At 40.3% G+C, this 21,445-nt stretch overlaps 1 protein-coding gene across 1 annotated transcript in view; it reads left to right on the forward strand.

Annotated features, from left to right (window-relative positions):
- Ctnna1 (catenin alpha 1) overlaps window positions 1-21,445 on the forward strand; it is a 130,293-nt gene that overhangs the window by 38,857 nt on the left and 69,991 nt on the right. The window contains exons 4-7 of the mRNA XM_036204225.1: window positions 6,593-6,759; window positions 7,241-7,360; window positions 12,003-12,272; window positions 14,581-14,784. Of these exons, the coding sequence (XP_036060118.1) occupies window positions 6,593-6,759; window positions 7,241-7,360; window positions 12,003-12,272; window positions 14,581-14,784 (761 nt within the window). The remainder of the gene's footprint in view (window positions 1-6,592; window positions 6,760-7,240; window positions 7,361-12,002; window positions 12,273-14,580; window positions 14,785-21,445) is intronic.

Below are 21,445 nucleotides of genomic sequence, written 5' to 3' on the forward strand. Positions count from 1 at the left end.
ACCATACCCAGTGTAATTTAAGTGTTAACATTTGCCTTTGGCGTGACTTCAGGCATGATGTTGCAGTAACTTGCTTTCTACTAGTTAATTTCTTAAAGAAAGTGATTCCAAGTTGAAATGCATGTTGTGCATTTATTTGAATGTGTAATCAGGAAGCAAGTGTCTCTCTTTGGAGTGTTTCTGAATAGCAGCAGGGCACACTTGAATTAGTAAGGAAAAATGAGAACATGAATATGTGTGGTACTCTATTTTAATTTAAAGAAATATTCTGTCAACTATAAAAAGTGGAAAATGCAAAGTTTCTTTCTGTGCCACCAGGGGTTGGGAGGAGGGTAGATTGAGAGGTTTTCTAGGCTCTGTGGATTCAGATTTGAATAACTTGATATTAACTTGAGGGGTTTGGGCTCACTTTCAAAAGATAAAGTGAAAGCACCTGCCAGAGATTTCTGGAATTGTGTGTTGTGTTTTCTGTAGTATGGTGTCTCCGGCGGTCCAGGGGTCTCCTCAGATAGCCTTCAGGGAGTACAAGGTGAAGGTGGAGGGGTCTGGTGTGGTGGTGGACGACTGATTCCCTCTCTTCCTTCCCCTCTTCCTCCTCTTTCTTTTCTGAAATTCTCCATCTTCAGGTGTTAGGATCTGTGGCTGATGAATGAAGACGTGAAACTCCTAGGTATAGGATACTTTATGGTAGTGTTTCTTTAACCTTCCTTTCGTACTACTCTGAGTAGAATGAAAAACAAAAAAAGATGGTTCTTTTTGGGGAATTGAGAGGAAATAAAGTTTTACCTTGTAGCTCATGTTGGTATTGAATTTGTAATTTTTTTTTCCTGCTCAGCTTTTTAAATACAGACATTGTAGTCATGTACCACCATGAATGGGCTTAATAAAAGTGTCCCTCCCCCCACCCCCCACCCGTGCGTGCGTGCGTGCGTGTGTGTGTGTGTGTGTGTGTGCGCGCGCGCACGCACGTGCGAGAGAGGGGGGGGGGGGGAATATAGGACCTCATGTAATCCAGGCTGTAGATATGTAGCTGGAGATGTCCTTGAGCTGTTGCTGTCCCCTGAAAGGTGAAATTTAGGTGTGTGCCACCAAGCCTGGCCAAAAGAATTTTAAATGAAAGTTTGCATTTCAAAACAACACCAACAAAAAGGAGCCATTGTTGTTGTTGTTGTTGTTGTTATTATTATTATTATTATGTACTGTATTTTTGATACTAAGAGCAAAAAAAATGACCTAAAATTTTGTAATTAAGAGATTAAAAACATATGTTTGTGTCTGGAGAGAGGGTTTGACAATTAAGAGCACTGGCAGTTCTTCCAGAGGACTCTGACTCCGTTCCCAGCACCTAGATGGTGGCTCACAGCTTTCTGTAACTCCAGTTTCATGGGATCCAATGCCATCTTCTAACTTCTGAGGGTTCCTTTGTACACATGATGCACATACATATACCCAGGCTCACATACACAAATATAAAATAAATTTGCAGTTTGTTTTCTGTGAATATGCTCACCTGAGTAGAAATACATTGTGCTTGATTGTGTCATTTTTAAAAAATTTTATGATAATGAACGGTGTTTAGAATCCAGTTCTTTTCTTCCTACAATATAATTTTATGATTGTATGACATTTCCATGGAGTAAGACAATTCAAATACACTGTTTTGTACCAGCAAACCATAGATTTTAGTTTTTTTCCCTGCGCATGCGTGTGTGCGCATGCTGCACTGAACTTGGGGCAGTCAGAGAACTCCCGGAGCAGTCAGTTAGCTTCCCCATCTGGGCTCTGTAGACGGCCCAGGTTGGTGGCAAGTGCCTTTCCTCATTGAGCTGTCTTACTGGCCCTAAAGATTTTTTTTTTTTTAATCCGAGACAGGGTTTCTCTGTGTAGCTTTGCGCCTTTTTCCTGGAACTCACTTGGTAGCCCAGGCTGGCCTCGAACTCACAGAGATCCACCTGCCTCTGCCTCCCGAGTGCTGGGATTAAAGGTGTGCACCACCACTGCCCGGCTGGTCCTAAAGATTTAAAAGATATTGTTAATTTCATTCACTTTTCATACTTTTAAGCAGTTTGAGAGACATGGTGACATATATACATATATGTTTAAATTTTAAATACCAGGCTAAAGGCGGATATGAGGTAAAGGAGAAGAAAGTTTTCAGAGTGTTAAAATCCTGATGAGTTAAAGAGAGCAAACTGAGCAGAGTCCTAGAAATAAGATAGGTGTCAGAATCCCTGGTGCTTACTATCTCTTAGTTGTGTACCTGGAAGCTCCTGTCATTTAACACAGGTCTCTTTTTGTTTCAGGTTTGCAAAAAGCATATCCAGGTAGATGTCTTAAAGTGTTTTATCTGTTGGATTTGACAATTAATAGCAAAAAGTGTACTCTCATGTTTCAGAAATGCCTACATAATAATTGAATTCACTTCCCTGCATCAACTGTAAATAGAAAAAAATAAAAATGAGATTGAGTGTGTAGCTAACCACTTTATTTTATATCTTAAATACCTCATTTTTATAAAGCTTAATTTTAAAAAGGATTTTAGAAGCCAGGAGCAGGGTGCACCCTTGTTACCTCAGCATTCAGGAGGCTCAGGCAGGGGGAGCATAAATTTGAGGCTAGCTTTGGCTGGATAATGAACCCATCTGAAAGAAGAGAAGAAGACATTCGCAATGTACTAATTTTGCCTTCTCAGTTTTAAAATGAGCTAGCAGCCATAAGAAGATTTTTATACCTTAAAGACAAAAAACTGAAACATATATTCATGTTTATATATATATTCATATGTACACACACACACACACACACACACACACACACAAACACAAACACACACACAAACACACACGATGTTTGAGACAGGGTTTCTCTGTGTAGCCCTGGCAGTCCCGGAACATGCTCTGTAGACCAGGCTAGCCTCAAACTCAGAGATCACTTGCCTCTGCTCCTCAAGTGCTGGGATTAAAGGTGGTGCGCCACCATCTCCTGTCGAATTTTATATATTATATACACAAAACAGATATTTTATTATTTTTTACCCTTTATATACCTTTTACTTTCAAAAAATATATTCATGGGGCTGAAGAGATGACTCAGTGGTTAAGATTACTGATGGTTCTTCTAGAGGACATGGGTCCCAGTACCCACCTTGTGATGCACAACCAACCATCTATAACTCCAGTTTCTAAGAGACCTGGTGCCCTTTTCAGGCCTCTGAGGGCACAGCGCACACACTTGGTACACAGATACACATGCAGACAAAATACTCATACATACAAAATACTAATAATCTGTTACAAAGTTGTAGAAAATCATCAGGAAAAAAGGAACTCATCAAGCCACACCACCTTTGGGTGTAGACAGTCAGTATTCTGGCACGTGTTCGCCTACTTCAGTCTTCCCTGTGGTGTACACACATTGTGATCTCCTTTTCACTGTGTGGCACTGATTAGTATACACCTGTGGTTCCAAGTAGAACGGAGAACAACTCTCATTAATACAGACACTTGGGGCAGGAGAACGGTAATTTGTAGCCATGTTCCTCTACTGACCAAAAAAATGGGGGTTCCCCCCTCCTACCTTGCCCCCACCTCTTCCCGCACATCCCCTCTTCCTGGACTTGAGTATAGAAAAGTTCTGGTCTAGAAGCAAGCTATAAGTGTCTTTAAGGGGCTGGAGGGATGGCTCAGCCGTTACAGAGTACTCCCTGCTCTTGTGTCCTGAATTTACTTCCTAAGGAAGCACTTGTGTCCATGGCCCACTATTCCTGTAACTCCAGCTCTGGGGCACCAGACACTCTCTTCTTACCTCCTGGGGCACACACACAAATACACATAAATAAAAACAAAATGTCGTTAGTATTGTTTCAGACATGATAAACTTGGTTGTAGTTTTTGGAGTATCTTGGCATAGAGTGCAGGCTGAGGGGGTTTGAAGTTGTTAATGAGGTAGGTCAGTGAGGGAGATGAGAACTAGAGAGAATCTCAGTTTGGAAAGGCCTTTTGAAAATGTGGAGAAGTGGAGGCTGTGGCTGAGTTTGGTCTGGAACCCGAATGGTAGAGGGAGAACCAGCATTGGCAGGCAGTTTTCTGACTTCATGTGTAATGTGGTGCCTGCATTTTCCAATAATTAAATCAATAAATGGATGTAAGAAAACAGTGAAAATGTGGACTAACTAAGGGTCAGTGAGGTGAGTTTCTTCAGACGGATTACTCACAGAAGGACCAGCTGGCTTTGTTTTGAGAGTGACTCTCTGCGCTGTGCACGTGGAGTGAAGGAGGTGGTTGCTGCGGCTTGTCCTGCTAAACCAGCTTGGTGCTTGAGGAACTTGCAAGCATGGCCGCTTCGCTTTTCTCTTTCTTTGCCCTTTAAAACAGGGCCTCATGTACCCCAGGATGCTGAACTTGCTATGTATCCTAGAATGGCATTGAACTTGTGATTCTCTTGCCTTGGTTTCCCAGACTGTGGGATTAGACATGTTGGGAAGTGGGGTAGCTCTGTGTGTCCGAAATTCAAGATCAGCCTCAACTGCATAGCCAACCTTGTCTCAAAACACAGAACCAGCACAGGAAGCACTTCCCACAGAAGTTAGCAAACAAACAAAAAATTTACTGCAGCATAATAGGGTCTCTTGGGCGGCTTGAGCCTCCAATCCTAGCCCCGTGGGGGTGGAAGAGGCAGGAGGATGGGTGAGTTCAAGATCATTTTCTAGTATGTAAGAGTTTAAAGCAGCCTGGGATATATGAGACATGCTTTTTTTATTTATATCTTGAAAAAATTATGTGTATGTGGATGCTTTTGTCTGAATGTTTGTCTGAATGTGTACCACTTGCATGCCCGATGTCCTTGAAAGAGGTAGAGATACTTGTAATCTGATGTGGGTGCTGGAATTGGACCTGTGTTCTCTGGAAGAGTAGCCAACATTCTTAATCACTGAGCCAGCACCAGCCTGAGACACATACCTTTTTTTTTTTTTTTTCCAAGTTCCATGTTTCTTAGGTTCTGGGCTCAGGTTAAAAAAGAAAAACGTAGCCTGGCGGTGGTGGCGCACGCCTGTAATCCCAGCACTCGGGAGGCAGAGGCAGGTGGATCTCTGTGAGTTTGAGGCCAGCCTGGTCTACAGAACTAGTCTAGGACAGGCTCCAAAGCTACAGAGGAAACCCTGTCTCGAAAAACCAAAAAAAGAAAACCCTAGCCACCTCCCTTTATAATCATTATCCCTCCAACTTCCTTTTCTACACCTGTTTGATTGCTTTGGGAGGATGTAGTTAATTAAGGTAATCGGTCCTTCAGAAAGGCCTTGACCACAACCCTCAATAGCCACGGGCCGATTTGTATTTCTTTCCTTCTTTCATTTTGAACTCCTGGAGGAGCTTAACTCTTGTCTTTGAACCAGAAGAAAACGTATCGGGGCAACAGAGCTGGATTCATGGCAGATGATGTCATAGTAGAAGGGTCTCCCTTTTTTAAATCTTTAGTTATTTTTACTCTCCCCCCCCCCCCCCCCCCCATGATAGGGTTTCTTGCATGTGTGTAGCCTTGGCTGTCCTGGAACTTGCTCTGTAGACCAGGCTGGCTTCAAATTCAGAGATTAGCCTGCCTCTGCCTCCTGAGTGCAGGAACTAACTGCTCCCCACCCCCCTTTTAATTTGATGTGTTTGGGTGTTTTGTCTGCATGTATATCTGTGTGTCATGTGTGTGCTGGTGCCCTCAGAGGCCAGAAGAGGATGTCAGGTTCCCTGGAACTAGATTTAGAGATTGTTGTAAGCTTGGCCAACCCTCTCTCCCCAGGAGGATTCTGAGGCTGGAACTCAAGTCCTTGTCTTAAAAGCATGTTGACTCTCTGAGCTACCAAGTACAAAGTTCTCTTAAGTTTAATCTCCTTTATATCTTAGTAAATACCATGTGAGGTATAATTGACTAGGAGGTACTGGAAACAGGGTAAGATTCTCAGTTTTTATTGTTGACCATGTGATCTGGGATAGCTTTTTGTTTATGTGTAGGAAGAGCTTTGATCTCTTAGAAGTATACTTTAAAGACTTGCTAACATCTGTTTTTAATCATTTATTTTGAGACAGGGTCTCAGTGTATAACCCTTGATATCCTAGAACTCACTAATTAGATCAATCTGGCCTTGAACTCACAGAAATACAGCTGCCTCTTTTCCCAGTGCTGAGACTAAAGGTGTACACCACAAAAAAATATGTGTTTGTTTTTAAGACAGGGTCTCATGTAACCAGTCTGGGGTGGAACTTCTTATGTATTCAAAGCTGACTTTATGTTGCCTTCTCAAATCTTGAGAGAAAATTATTCTTATTTATTTATTTATTTATTTATTTATCTATTTATTTATTTATTTTTAATTAATCTATTTTTTTAAAAAAAATTTTTGAGACAGGGTTTCTCTGTGTACTTTTGGTGCTTGTCCTGGAGCTCACTCTGTAGCCCAGGCTGGCCTTGAACTCACAGAGATCTCCCTACCTCTGCTTCCCTAGTGCTGGGATTGAAGGCGTGCGCCACCATGCTTGGCTTTATTTTTTAATAAGTAAATTATTTGGGTTAATCTCGTCTGGTTTTGTTTTATTCTACTAAACAGGAGATTTGATGAAGAGCGCCGCTGGGGAGTTTGCAGATGACCCGTGCTCTTCGGTGAAGCGAGGGAACATGGTACGAGCAGCCCGCGCTTTGCTCTCTGCTGTTACTCGGCTCCTGATTCTGGCTGACATGGCAGATGTCTACAAATTACTTGTTCAGCTGAAAGTTGTAAGTCTGAGTCTATATCCTAAATGCTTTTTTTTTGGGTATGTTTCATAGTGAAGGTGATGCCAACCATACTTATTTTAGCATTAAAATTGAGTTTGGTTTTGAACCAGTGATGGCTTTGTTCAGTCCCTTCTCTGTTTTCAGTGTATACGATACTCTGCTATAGGCCTCTGTAGTCTTCGTTTAACTGAAGAAACTGTTGCTGCAAAGGTGTTGATTTTGACCTTCCCTTTTTATAATACCCATTATATGTTTCTGGGTACTAATAGTAGTGTTCTATAATTAGAAAACCAAAATAGAAACTGACTAGGTGCTCCCACCTCCTTCGAAGCACTCTGTAATAGGAGGGTTGATCAGCCACATATTTTTGCTTGGATTGCTTTCTGAATAGTTGTTAAAGACGATGGAGTCTTAGAATTTATTCATTTTATCTATAGATTTGTCTGTCTTGGAGTTTTTACTTTTGGAGTTGTGTTCTCAGGTGGAAGATGGTATATTGAAATTGAGGAATGCTGGCAACGAGCAAGACTTAGGGATCCAGTACAAAGCTCTGAAACCGGAAGTGGACAAGCTGAACATTATGGCAGCGAAGAGACAGCAGGTACAGGCGTGATTTGCAGACATTGTGTAATGTTATTTACTTACTTCTTTCTTTCTTTGTTGAGACAGGATCCTACTGTGCAGCCCTGGTTGACCTGGTACTCACTATATAAACCAGGCTAGAGAGTATTTTATTATCTAGTGAAGAGGACCCAGTTTGCCCAAGCTTCCGAATGGTATCATGACGTTTCCCCTGTTCATGCAGTTTCAATAAGTGCTTAAATTAAGAGACATCTTTTCAGCTTGGCTGCAGTGGCACACGCCTTTAGTCCCAGTACTCGAGAGGCAGGTGGATCTCTGAGTTTGAGGCCAGCCTGGTCTACAAAGTGAGTTCCAGGACTGCCAGGGACACATAGAGAAACCCTGTCTCGAAAAAAACTTTTTTTTAAAAAATAATAATTTTAGTATTGTTCCAGTAGCAAAGCTATAATTAACTTTCACTCAGATTTTCATAATATGCTTCTGTTTTAAGTAGTTCAAGGCTGGCCTTAAACTTGTGACCTTCCTGTCTTACATATTCTTTCCAATGTTTGAGTGATGGGATTAAAGGCATGCACCAGGATGCTTGGCTACATACTATTCTTGAGGTAAAGCATAGCAGCAGTCCAGAATTTGTGTCTAGTTGTAGAAACTTAATAGAAAGTAATTTGCCTGAGTTAATTTTTCTGTGCCCTGAGTCCTTTAGGAGAGTTCCTTATATATTAGTGGTTCTTAACCTGTATGTCTTGACCCCTTTGGCGGATCTCTAGTTCTAAAAATATTTACATTACAATTCATAACAGTAGCAAAATTATAGTTATGAAGTAATGTTATGGTAACTGTATTAAAGGGCTGCAGCCTTAGGAAGGTTGAGGACCCTGTTAAAGTTCTTGAAATAAGGTACCAAAAAATCCTCGTTTCTCTGTGTCTGTTTTCTACCCTTGTTTGCTCCTTTCCTGTCTCAGCAACATAACCTGTCTGGATGTACCCCCAAGCTCCCTTTCCTTAGCTTCCTGATGAGGTTTGGCCAGTGGAAACGTGATCAGAAAGTAGGAAGAGAAAGGAGAGTGAAGCTGAGGTGCTGTGTAGAGACCCGTCCCTGCTGCTTGTCCTGAGTGGCTAACGGCACACTCTGTGTACCTTGCGTCTAGATTTTGGTGACTGCCACTGCCTCTTGTTCCTTCAGATTAGTGCTCCACTGGCCTCGTGTTACCCTTCACTGTGCGTCTTCCTCTGCAGCCGTCTTCATTTGAATTCCTCACTAAATTGCCTTTTTTCCTGTTGAGATTTTGAGTGATACATGCTTCATTTTCTTGGGTTGTCACAGAGTATGCTTAATTCACCCTGTCCCGTGCAGGGTTGAATGAATTTAGGGTCTTGGCAAGGGTATTACACTGAGATCTCTGAATGTAGTCTGCTTAGTTCTTTAATTCTTTTACCTTTAGATTTATATTTGGCTCATGGTTCTGGAAATTTGGGACATCCAAGAGCAATGTGCCATTATCCACAATTGAGAAGGTCCTTCTTACTGCCTTGTAAGCAGGCAGCGAGCATCCTTTGTCAAGACTGCTCAGGCTTATCTCTTCTTGTCTTACAAAGCCTCTAATATCACCATAGGGGTTTCACTTTTCATGAAGTATTTGATTTCTGTTTGCTTCCCAAAGGCCCCATCTTCAAATATTAATGTCATTTGGGGCAGTGTTTCCAAGATCGAAACATAGGGGGTGGGTACATTAATACCATAGCAAGAGTAAAGGTGGGGGCAGAGGGAAGGGTGGGCCTGTGTGGTTTTGGAAGGAGTACCACCTGTGCCCCACTGTTAGCTATGCTTCCTCAGCATACAGAGTATTTGATGTTCAACTGTTGCCTGTTCAGATGCGGAAAGCATCTTTTGAGACCGTTAGGAGAACTTAGTGCCTCTCACTCCTTAGCTAGTCTGTGCTCTGACTTGCTTGACTGTTCTCACCCGACAGCGGTCGGTGACTGTTCTGTTGGTGGTGCACTTGTTAAAATCGGCGCTGGTTGGGCATGTACCAGCTGTAGTTGTTTTTATCCAAAAACATCTGATCAAATGTACCGATGGCTACCGTTCTATATGCTCAAGAGGGAGATGAGAAGAAAGTTTCCCTTGGATTTCTAGTTCTTTTAGTAAAGTCATAGATGACTTAGAGGCTAGCTTTCATTTCTTGTTCACAGTGCATGGGATGGATAAGTCAGATTTATGGGAAGTAGTTTTCCTCTGTATGCTTTCTGATTGTCCTTAGTTTGCTTGAGCTGTGACCAGACTGGTGAAGTTCAGAAATCACGACACAATCTAAAACACAGAATTCTTCTATAAGTAACTTGTCATGTTGTTTTGTAGCTCATGTTTCACCAAAATTTGTACTCTGAATCAGCAGTGGATAGCTTGAGGAATACTTTTTGATTGATTTTTTTTCATATTACAACACTGATACTCACATTAGTGTTCATTGGCCTATCTTTTAAGAAAAACTTTGTTTCCTATCTTTTTTTTGTTTTTGTTTTTTGAGACAGGGTTTCTCTGTAGCTTTGGAGCCTGTCCTGGACTAGCTCTGTAGACCAGGCTGGCCTCAAACTCACAGAGATCCACTGCCTCTGCCTCCCAGTGCTGGGATTACAGGCGTGCGCCACCACCGCCCGGCCCATGTTTCCTGTCTTTTAACAAAAACCTTGTACAAGGTAGAAATGGTTCTAAAGAGGGAAAGTAGAACTTTATAACTATGACAAATGAGATTCGGTTGTTACTCTTTTCCTTGTTGAGAATTTATCCCTGATGCTTGGCAGATGAGAGTTTGTTCAGAAAATGCTCCCAGAGAAAATACGTTTCAGTGACTTAAGCATCATGACTAGCCAGTTGGCTGTTACACTCGATTCTTGAGATGATCACCAACTCTCTATGGCCACCAGATAATTTTTTAATATTTAGCCTAATAGAGTCTTTGGAAAAGTGGAAGTTTATTATCCTAGACTAGTCAGTGGCTTAGGAAGGTACCCGTAAACTTTAGGTGACCATGAGTCTGTGATAGCCTTTGTAAGAGACTGTGCTGCTGTATCTTTTAAGCACATGGGAACATTAAGACTGATAGTACAGTACCAATATTTATAGGGAAATATGGCCTGAGGAGGCTTAAGAGGTTCTTGGTATCGTGGCGAGAGCAGAACATTTAGGAAGTGCCCACAGAATGTGCACGCCACATATTTAAGCCCGTTAGCCACAGCCCCTTGTCATAACTTGGACTCTACATCTGTAGGATCCTGTTTCTGACTATTTAACCTAATGTACAGGTCATTCAGTGTGCTGTGAGCCATTACTCAAATATTCAGGTTCTAAATGCGAAAAGAGTTCTAGGTGGAAAAATAAGCTATCACTGTGCAAGATTTGAATGAAGATGTAAGCCCCCAAATGGAGATGAAGTTTCAGAAGAAAGAAACCGTTACTGTCTCTAATGTTTAATTAAGAAGTCATCTAGAAAAGAGAGCCATTAAATAACCATGTCAGACTTTTGAGTCAACTTAACGTTTCTCTATTGTTCATACATGTAATACTAATCTTAAAATCATTTAAATTCGTATTCTAGTATATTCAGTTAGTTCAGTGCTGAAAACAGGTTCACATGTGAAATGCTGTTGGAGCAGACTTAGAGTTTGGGGTTATGTCTTCCTCTGTAGTGATCACATTTATCAAAGATTCCCAGGTTTTAAGTCTCAGTAATGAGTGGACCCCGCTGTGCTCCTTTCTGTCCCTGTCTTCTAGTTACCCAGCACACCCGTCCCTTAGTGTCTCGATGTCACTAGTTGGAACAATGCCAGCAGCCTCACGTCCTTGTAATTATGGGGTAGAGGAGATGAAAAAGGACATTTTCGCTTAGGACCACATTTACAGAATAATATTATCGTGGATTGAAATCATGGAGCATATGAGCCTTTACTTTTTTTTTCCCCCTGGAGCTAAGGATCGAACCCAGGGCTTTGCACTTGTTAGGCAAGTATTCTACCACTGAGCTAAATCCCCAACCCTGAGCCTTTACTTTGTGACTTAATGGCCAGTGATCTGATTGATCTTTCTTTGTGAAGAGAGTCTTGTTTTGTATTCTGGAATGTTCCTCTAGGTAGGAAAAAGAGGAGGAGGTGTTGTATACTTAAGAGAACAGCTAGTCATATCCATCCCTAGTTGGTTTGCAAAGTTCATACACACAGGGTGTTGTGTTCTAAATTTCATAAAATTCCTATAATGAGCTTCGATAACTTAAATTCTCTTATTTTCTTTTAATATGTTTGTGTGGACTTGTATATCTGTTTTAGTTGTATGGACCTGATCAAGATGTTAAGTAGTCTTATGTTATGACTTTTATTTCATGTCTCATTTAGTACTTACTTGGTTCTAGGTGCTTTGTGTACATTCTCCCATTTTGTTTCTTAAACTGCTAAAAGAGCTATAATACTGTCCTGTTTTGCATAAGAAAAAACAGAGTTTACAGTAAGGACACAACAAATGCCCGGGAAAAAGTAGGCCAAAGATTCAAGTCAAGGCTTGTGATGTCAGAGCTGTCTTAACTTCCTTCCAGGGGTAGGTTAATGTAGGTATGTCTTGATATGAATGAAACTTATAAAAACCCTCCAATTTTTTTATTTTATTATTTTAGGAACTGAAAGATGTGGGCCATCGTGATCAGATGGCTGCAGCTAGAGGAATCCTGCAGAAAAATGTTCCAATCCTCTATACTGCATCCCAGGCATGCCTACAGCATCCTGATGTTGCAGCCTATAAAGCCAACCGGGACTTGATATACAAGCAGCTACAACAAGCTGTTACAGGCATTTCTAACGCAGCCCAGGCTACTGCATCAGATGATGCCTCCCAACACCAGGGTGGCGGTGGCGGAGAGCTTGCATATGCTCTCAACAACTTTGATGTAAGTAAGTTATATTTGGGAGGAAACTTTGGGCTCTTCACCAGCTGCCAAAAGATAACGGGTTCCTGGGGAAATATAATCAAGGCTTGTGATGAAAGCCCATTTTTCAATTCAGTTTGTAATCTAAGTAGAAAGAAATTGTTATGAGTCATAAATGTACTTTATTGTAACTTGGCTTAAAGCATTTTTTTCTTTCTCTTCTTTTTCCAATGTGGTTAAACTTCTGCATTCTTTTATGCAACTTATGTTTCCTTGTGTGGTTGTTTTTTCCTTTTAGTATGATCCTTATTGAGACTATGAGTCTGGTTCATTCCAACTAGGATTTTGACTATCTGGCAAACGGACCTGTGGTAGATTCAGAAGCAAAATGTGTGGTGGCTTCGTCTCTGGGGGACTCATGGTTTAGTGAGAGGTGTAGATAAATTATACTGCTGTCACCTTAATTTTACCTGGCTGTATAGATAGATTGCTGGTCTCTGTGATGTGCTTTGAGCCATGAACACAACAGTTTAACCACATTGAAAAAGATTTGAAATTCAATTTTTTATCATAATGCTTTTATAGATGGTGCCCTAGATCTCTCCTGTGTATATGATGTGTACTATTATCCTTGGTCCTCACATTATGTATTGTGCTTTGTTTTCTAACCCAGAGTGAGTCATGACCTCCAGTAGGTGGCAGTAGTTTAAGGTTGTTGTTTTTTTTTCTCTGTTTTTGAAATTGGGTCTGGCTATGTAGCCCAGGCTGGCCTCTCTACTCCACCACTCTGCCTCAGCCTCCCCTTGTGCCACCATGACTAACTTTGTTTTAAACCAGTTGTTAGGAAAAACAGGTATAGATATCATCTTCCATAATTGAAATGTTTTGAAGCGTAGCATTGATGTGATGGAATGTATTTTGTTTCCAACAGATGTAATTTTTTTTTTTACTATTTTTTATTTTATTTTGGCTTTTGTGTCTTCTCTGTATTTGAGCATGGGTAATTCTTGCTGATATGCAGTGATTCAGGCCTTTTCATAAAGCATGAGAATAGAAGGTAGTGTTATGCCTAAAGACGATGGTATTGGAATTGAGTTTTTACCTAGAGCTTTTTTTTTTTTTTTTTATATTGCAGAACATTAAACTCAAGGACTCATCCATTCATGCTAGTCAAATTCCCACTGAATTTAGCGCCTAGTTCTTCTCTCACAGAATTAAACATGAAATGACCTTTACAGTTGTTAGGATACATCTTGTAACATATTCCTACCATTGTTTTCTTCTGCTTCAGATTTGGTAACATTAGGTATTTGTCTTTTCAAGGTACTAAGGACCATGTTTGCACTAAATTGAATAGTAGATTAGATGACCCCCCCCCTTTTTTTTCGGGTGACAATTTCATTTGTAAGATGAAGGGGCTGCACTAAATAATCTCTACATTATGGTTCTGTGACAGTGTCACAATCTGTGAGCATTTCTTCAGTGTTGTGGTCCAGAAGGTATTTGCCGTTCCCTCCCCAGGACTTGACTGTGTTGGAGGTTAATGCAGAGCCTTGCACATGCTTCGGCCCATGCTCCACTGCTGAGCTACTTCTCCGGCCCTGTCTTTAGCCTTGATCAGAGAGTCCTCTAATAACCAGATCCAGCAAGAAAAACAGTCAGCTAAGATGTAGTCTAATAATTAACTGGAGGTGCTGCATGATATGGAAGGAAAGAGAGGAATGTTTACTCTCTGAAAAATACCAAGCTTTTGGCAGGAAAAAAATTGGCATTTAAGTTGAAATTATTAAGGACATACTCTATGAAGAAAAGAAAAAATTAAAACCAAAATATTTGTGTAGACATTTATTGATGTGAAGGTCAGTTGTATTTAAGGGGTGCGTGGATAATTGATCGTAAGTTCATTGTAAATGCATTTCTTCAGGGGCAAAAGTCAGTATTTTAATTGTTTAAAATTTTTTATGCTCAAGCAGTTACAGACTGTACATAAAGAGAGTTCTTATTTTCCTTATAATCATCATTTGATAATTTTAATAACCAATACTATGCAGGCTGACCTTTAGAAGTTTAAGGAAAATAGTATGAACATGATTCATTGTGTTTGCATTTGTGATATCATACTTTATTCAGGCCCTGTTTGGTTAATAGTGCCCTCTTTGAGAAGTGATTGCTGATTGGTTGGCAACTTACGTGGGGTGGCCCTTGTTATGAAGAATGACTTTTAGGTGTTGGGATTACATCTTGATATTCCTGATCAATACTTCCCTTGCCTTTTGAATAATTGAGGGAACAGAAATGTGTATTAATATCAGTAACACTTTCTTTGTAGAAACAAATCATTGTGGATCCCTTGAGCTTCAGTGAGGAGCGCTTTAGGCCTTCACTGGAGGAGCGTCTGGAAAGCATTATTAGCGGTGCTGCCCTGATGGCTGACTCATCCTGCACGCGTGATGACCGGCGTGAGCGCATTGTGGCCGAGTGTAATGCTGTCCGCCAGGCTCTGCAGGACCTGCTCTCGGAGTACATGGGCAATGTGAGTGTTAGAACTTCTCTTTGAACTAAGATGTTTGAGGAATATTTTATGACTGTTGGTGGCCCTCAGAAAACATTCATTCATTCATTCATTCATTCATTCATTCATTCACCTAGAATGGTGCTTTATCTACATGAGGGGCTGGAGAAATGGCTCAGTCTTTAAGTCTTGTTGTACAAGGGTGATGACTTGAATTCAGGTCCTTAGCACCTATGTAAAAAACTAGGTGTGGTGATGCTTGCCTATAATCCCAGATCTGGGAGATAGAGGCAGGTGGATATCTGGGTATTATTAGCCAGCCAGTCTAGCCAAATCTGTGAGCTCCCAGCTCAGTAAGAAACCTATCTAAAAAAGATAACATAGAAAGCAACTGAGAAAGACACCAGAGGCTTCCACATACATGTGCACATCTTTGCACCTGTACATCAGAAAGAAAGCAATATTATAAAACTTGATGTTTGACCTTTTGAACTCTAGAAATAACTGTAACTGTTGATTTTCTATCTTTATATGCCTTTCCTTCTCCTTCCCTTATACTTCTGCCAATCCAGTTATTTAGTTCCAGCTTAAGATTACTGTTATTTAGACTGAATACCCAGTATTTTGCTGTTCTAAGGAAGGAATAAATATAAAAGTATCTTAAAGGATTGCCTGTGCTCCTTCTAAACGGACTGCCCCATGCTGACACTACTTTGCTTTGTATAAATAACAGTGGATCTGAGTCTTTGGCTGTGGTGTGCTGAGTGTGAATGACCTTATCCTTGAGCACTTGATCTAGTGAAGATATTGTTACTGTGTACAATAGGGAACTGTTTCATTAACTATTAGTACATTTTAATATTTTTCAAAATAAAGTGTTTTAAAGGGAGAAGCGATGAAACAAATGAGTTATCCTAGTGGTTTTATTTTTTGTTTTACTTATTTAATTAACACTTTTACAAATAAAGATACTGGTCAATGGTCTTTTCTTATATGTTCTTTGCTACACATTTTGTTTTGTTCACTTACATGCCTTTATAAATGAAAGAGTAATGGTGAGCCATGATGCTGTCCTCGGGTGGAGACGAATGCTTTTCTGTTGTACCTAACTTAACCATAGTGTGAAGTCAGTGAAGCGTATTATTTTAAGTTGTCGCCATGCTTTGATTGTAGGTGGTCTGACTAAGAAAAATGAGATTAGAAGTTGAGTTAAATAGATAGTGGTTGATAGTCACAGTGGAAATATGTGATGCATTAAAAACATGCTTGTCTGTGCTTGAACATAAAAACATGAAAAAGTATATAGGTTAACGAGCATCTGATAATGTAGGAATCGTGAACCAGAGTGTGTATGTGGATCATCTGTTGTTTTGAATAGTCATGTTTTGAAGGTCATGTAGAAGTGTCTAGTGCATTTGTGAATAGGAAACCAATTTGAATATACTCCAATAGAAGTATGATAATACAGAGCTTTCTAAATAGTCCACAAAATAGCCCTTGAATTATGGGACTGCTCAGACTCTACCCAGTCACTCTGGTCACGAGTAATCTGATTTCTCCCTTGGTTGTCATGTAAGTAGTGTTACTTTCTCTTTATGCTGTGGATACAGGAAAATGTAGGAACATTTATACTGAATATATACTCAGACTACAATGAAGCAGTCTTGGGTGGGCACTAGGATAAGACTTGATGTTTCGGCTGAAATTTAAGTATTGTAGTAGGAGTCATGAAAGAGCTTTTCTTGAGATTCAGGTTGGGAAATGATGTTTGGCTACTTCTTTTCCTCATCAGTTCATGTACATGGAAAGGCTCAGTCTTGTCAAGAGTTATAGAAAGCCGGGAGTGATGGCCTACACACTCTACAGGCAGTTGAATCTCTGTGAGTTCCAGGCTAGCCAGTAATACATAGTGAGACCCTGTCTCAAAATTAATGGAATTAGGGTTGAAAAGAAGGCCCAGTTAAGTGTTGTTGTTTGTTTTTGCTCTAAAATAAATCACACATGGAGGCCTATTCTTACTTATAAATGCCTGGCCTTAGCTCGGCTTATTTCTAGCCAGCATTTCTTAAAATTATTCTAACTATCTTTTGCCCCTGGGCTTTTTCCTTTTCTATTCCAGGATACATTTCTTTGTTTCTTACTCTGTGGCTTGCTGGATAGCTGGGTGGTTAGCCCCAGATGTCCTCCTCTTCCTCTGGCTGCTGCTTCTTTCCTCCCAGAACTTTCCTTCTATATATTCTCTCTGCCTGCCAGCCCTGCATATCCTTTTTTTTCTGCCTTGCTATTGGCTGTTCAGCTCTTTATTAGACCATCAGTTGTTTTAGTCAGGCACAGTAACACAGCTTCACAGAGTTAAACAAATGCAACATAAACAAAAGAAGCACCTTAAAATAATAATCCACAACGGTTAAGAGTGGTTAAGAGTGTTTCCTACTCTTCCAGAGGACCTAAGTTCAGTTTCCAGTACTTATATTGAGCAGCTTACAACCACCTGTAACTTCAATCTGATGCCTTCTTATAGTCTTTGAAGGCATTGCACTCAAATCCACAAATCCACATACAGATACACAAATGTACACACAGTTAAAAATAAAATAGAAGGTGGGGGTGAGGTGGTGACATATGCCTTTAATCCTGCCACTTGGGAGGAAGGGGTAGGTGGATCCCCATAAGTTCCAAGCCAGTCAGAGCTACACAGTGAGACCTTGCCTCAATAAAATAAGATGAAATCTTTCTAAAAATAAGGAGTACAGGTAGATAAGGAAATTAATGTGGTGAAGACAAAAGAGAAAGGCAGTGGAGCACATGGAAGAGTGGAGAAATGGCCCAGAGAATTATAAGGGACTGTGCATAGTCTTCTGCTTATGAAACACCTGGAAATATTTCAACCCCCTAAGAACAACCACAGTTTAACTGGCCAGTTTTATAGTAACATATGCTATATACAGAGCAGTGTCTTGAACATCATGTAAGGGGAGGTATGAGACTCTTGATTCCTCCATCTTGAAACAGACTGGTTCTCTACAAGGAGATAATAAGAATGTCGTTAATGGTACAGTCAACATTTTACAGGAATTGGCCTGCAGAAATGGCTCGTTGGTTAAGGGTGTGTGTGGGCTGCTCTTGTTGAGGACCCAGGCTTGATTCCCAGCCCCCAGATATGGCTGATAACCATCAGTAACTCCAGTTTCAGATGATCTGAGGCCCTTGTCTGGCCTCTGAGGGTCTCCGGCATACACATGACAAGCATGCAGGTAGAACATTCCTATAAATAAAAATAGTAAAAGAAAGAAAATGCTAAGTACTTAATTCGCACAAGCCCTCTCCTAGGAAAATGTCATAGGAATTGCAAGGAGCTTGAGGGTTGTGCCAGTCATGCATTATGCAGGTAAAAGTATTTATGCTCTTGCAGAGGATGCAGGAGTTGTCCATCATCCCCCACTCCCAATTTCTTCATTTTGAACTTGCTTGAATTTCTCCATTTCTCTCTTTGGCTTGCTGGGTCAGACAGAGCCAATGTCTTTAGTAGGACATTGTTGATTGTGTTATTGGAGTTTCCATGTTTCCCTCCATCTCTTGCCGAAGGCAATTTTAAACTGTACTGTTACTTACCATCTTCTCAGTGAGTGCTTGCAGGTTTGCCCCGAATTGTATACTTTCTGAATTGTTACTTCATTGTGTTTCCTTTATTAATGTCATTTCTGAAAGTAGCTTTTAAACTTTTGGAAGCCTTCTGAAACTATTAAAAAAACCTCTTATGGTCTGTCTAATGCTTGGAGAAGTACTCACTAAAAGGACGCTTAATGATTCATGCTGACTTGTGAAAACGAGTAAAATGAACACTTTCATAGTGCTAAGTATGCAGTGTGGAAAAGAAAAACCTCAGTCTTACTCTTATAGACTTTGCATTTGTGTGCGTGCGTGCGTGTGTGCGTGTGTGTGTGTGTGTGTGTGTGTGTGTGTGCGCACGCGCGCGCCCTAGAATGTCTTCTTACACAGGTAACATTTTTTTGGGGGAAAATTAAACCCAAGGACTCTTAAGTAGGTAGGTAATTAGTAAAAGTAATGTCTTAGGTCAGAATGAGGTCAAACTTAAAATAGGTGAATACCAAATTCTCCTTTAAAGGCTCTAAGGGTAAGGAGGCCAGCAGCATGTTTGCATGTAGTTTGAAGGGATGGAAAGTTAGGTAGTCATGTCTTTAGTTCCCTCACTGTTGATGTAAAAGTAATACAGCTGACTCTCCTTAACAGGGAGATGCCACAGATGCACGGCAGTAGAAGAGTTAGAGTGGATTCTTGTGGTTTTGCCAGTGCCTGCTCAGTTCCATTAAAGTGAAACCTGCTGATTGGGGTCAGCTTATTTTGCTTCTTGTCATCTATCAGCCTAAAGTTGCACTGGGTATGGAGGTTCTAGAGAAAAATCCAGCTTTGGATGAGTGTCATAATCTTTGAGATTTCAAAATAAGTGCGTAGAAACAATTAAGCCTGTGTGGCTGTGCATGCTTTCTTCAGTCTCAGCACTCAGGAAACTTATATGCAGGAGGACTGACTGAGTCTGAGGACACTCTAGGCTATGTACTATTAAAACCCCGTCTCAAATGAAAACAATGTAAAACCTTAATACTTGGTTCTGTATATAAGCACAAAATACTTGCTTAAGTAGGATTTATAGTTTGCTGTCAGGTTAGTTTAACACAATGTTTAGGGCATAAAGGACACTCAATCTTTGAAATGAAATCCATTTGATTTTTATCTGCAGCAGTCTTACTCAACAGTGTATGGTCATATATAACTGGAGTGAGGGCTTGTAAAATTGGTAAGAATAAGCTTTATTCTGTGGACATACATAGCTCTAGCTCTGTGCTTTTTCTTGTGTTAGCCATTTGTATAGCCAGAATACTTGATATTTGACAGGTGATATATCTATATATCTATATCATATATCTATATATATATCTATATATATAGATAATGTATGTATAAACTGAATACTAGATTTCAAAGACTTATGCAAAAAATGTAAAATAGTTCATTGATTCGTATCAAAATAAGTAAAATCTTGTTTTATTTTGTGCTTTAATAAAAATGAGCATTAAAAAATTTAAAGGTATATGTAGTGTATGTTTCTGATTTGCATATGTTGGATAATTCTAATAGAATAACCAACCAGCTAAGGTGAGTGAATGTCCAGAATGGTACAGTAGTCTATGTATAATAGCCATCCTACCTTGTATTTCCTTATGCTTAGAACTTTAGTTTTAGGTTGCGGGTCTATGTTAGGTCAAAGATGGTAAGGACATGTTTATTTGTATCTGTGCCTGCCTGCCTTTCTCTCCTCTTCTTCCTTCTCTTTGTTTTAGTTAGTTTTGCCATATGTTGCCTAAGCTGGCCTTAAAATTTAGGCATTCTTCCTGCTTTGGCCTCCTAGAGTACCAGAATTACAGATGTGAGCTACCACTGTGCCCAGCTAAGACCATGTTTCTTTTTCTTTCTTTCTTTCTTTCTTTCTTTCTTTCTTTCTTTCTTTCTTTCTTTCTTTCTTTCTCTCTCTCTCTCTCTCTCTCTTTCTTTCTCTCTCTCTCTCTCTCTCTCTCTCTCTCTCTCTCTCTCTCTCTCTCTCTCTCTCTCTCTCTCTCTCTTTTTGAGCTGAGGATCAAACTCAGGGCCTTGCGCTTGCTCTACCACTGAGCTAAATCCCCAGCCCAAGACGATGATTCTTAAGGATACATTAAAACAAACAAAACCCCTCAAGATTTACTTACTTTATTGTACGAATGTTTTGTTTTCATGTATATCTGTACCATGTGTGTGCCTTGTGCCCTCAGGTCAGATGAAGACTTAAGGATCCCCCTGAACTGGAGTTAAAAATGATTGTGATCCACCGTGCAGGTGCTGGGAATTGAACTTCTGTAAGAACAAGTGCTCTTGACTACTTGAGCCGTCTGTTCAGCTCCTTAAGGATACATTTTATCTTGTTTTTAAATATTTTTGTTTTATTTTAGATGTCTAAGTGTTGAGTCTGCATGTATTTCTTTGTCCCACCTGTGTCCCTGGTACCATCAGATCTCGTGGAACTGGAGTTAATGGATGGTATTAGCCAGCATGTGAGTGCTCGGAATTGATCCCGGTCCTCTGCAATAGCTGCCAGTACTCTAAACTTCTGAGCTCCAAACTCTCTAGACTTTGTCTTTGTTTTTGTTCTAAAATGTGCTAATTGTAAGATCTCAAAAGAACACAGTAGCCGGGTGGTGGCGCACTCCTTTAATCCCAGCACTCGGGAGGCAGAGGCAGGCAGATCTCTGTGAGTTCGAGGCCAGCCTGGTCTACTAAGCGAGATCCAGGAAAGGCACAAAGCTACACAGAGAAACCCTGTCTCAAAAAACGAAAACAAACAAACAAACAAAAAAAAACCCCACAGTAATTGGCCATTTTTTGAATTGAACTGGACATATACTGAGGAGGCTTCATTATGCTAATATATCAGGCAGAACATTTTAATTTGGTTTGCTACTAGTTTGGTGTGGAATGCATGAATATAATGCAGTTAATATTCACTTTGCATTATAGTAAGGGGAAGCACTTAGTTTGGATGTTAATCTCTTCTCAGTTTTGCAAATTCTTTCCTGGAATCACTCTGCCCCCCACTCCTACCGTGTGTGTGTGTGTGTGTGTGTGTGTGTGT

This window comes from Onychomys torridus, chromosome 13 (assembly GCF_903995425.1).
Source record: "Onychomys torridus chromosome 13, mOncTor1.1, whole genome shotgun sequence".
NCBI classification, from domain to species: domain Eukaryota; kingdom Metazoa; phylum Chordata; class Mammalia; order Rodentia; family Cricetidae; genus Onychomys; species Onychomys torridus.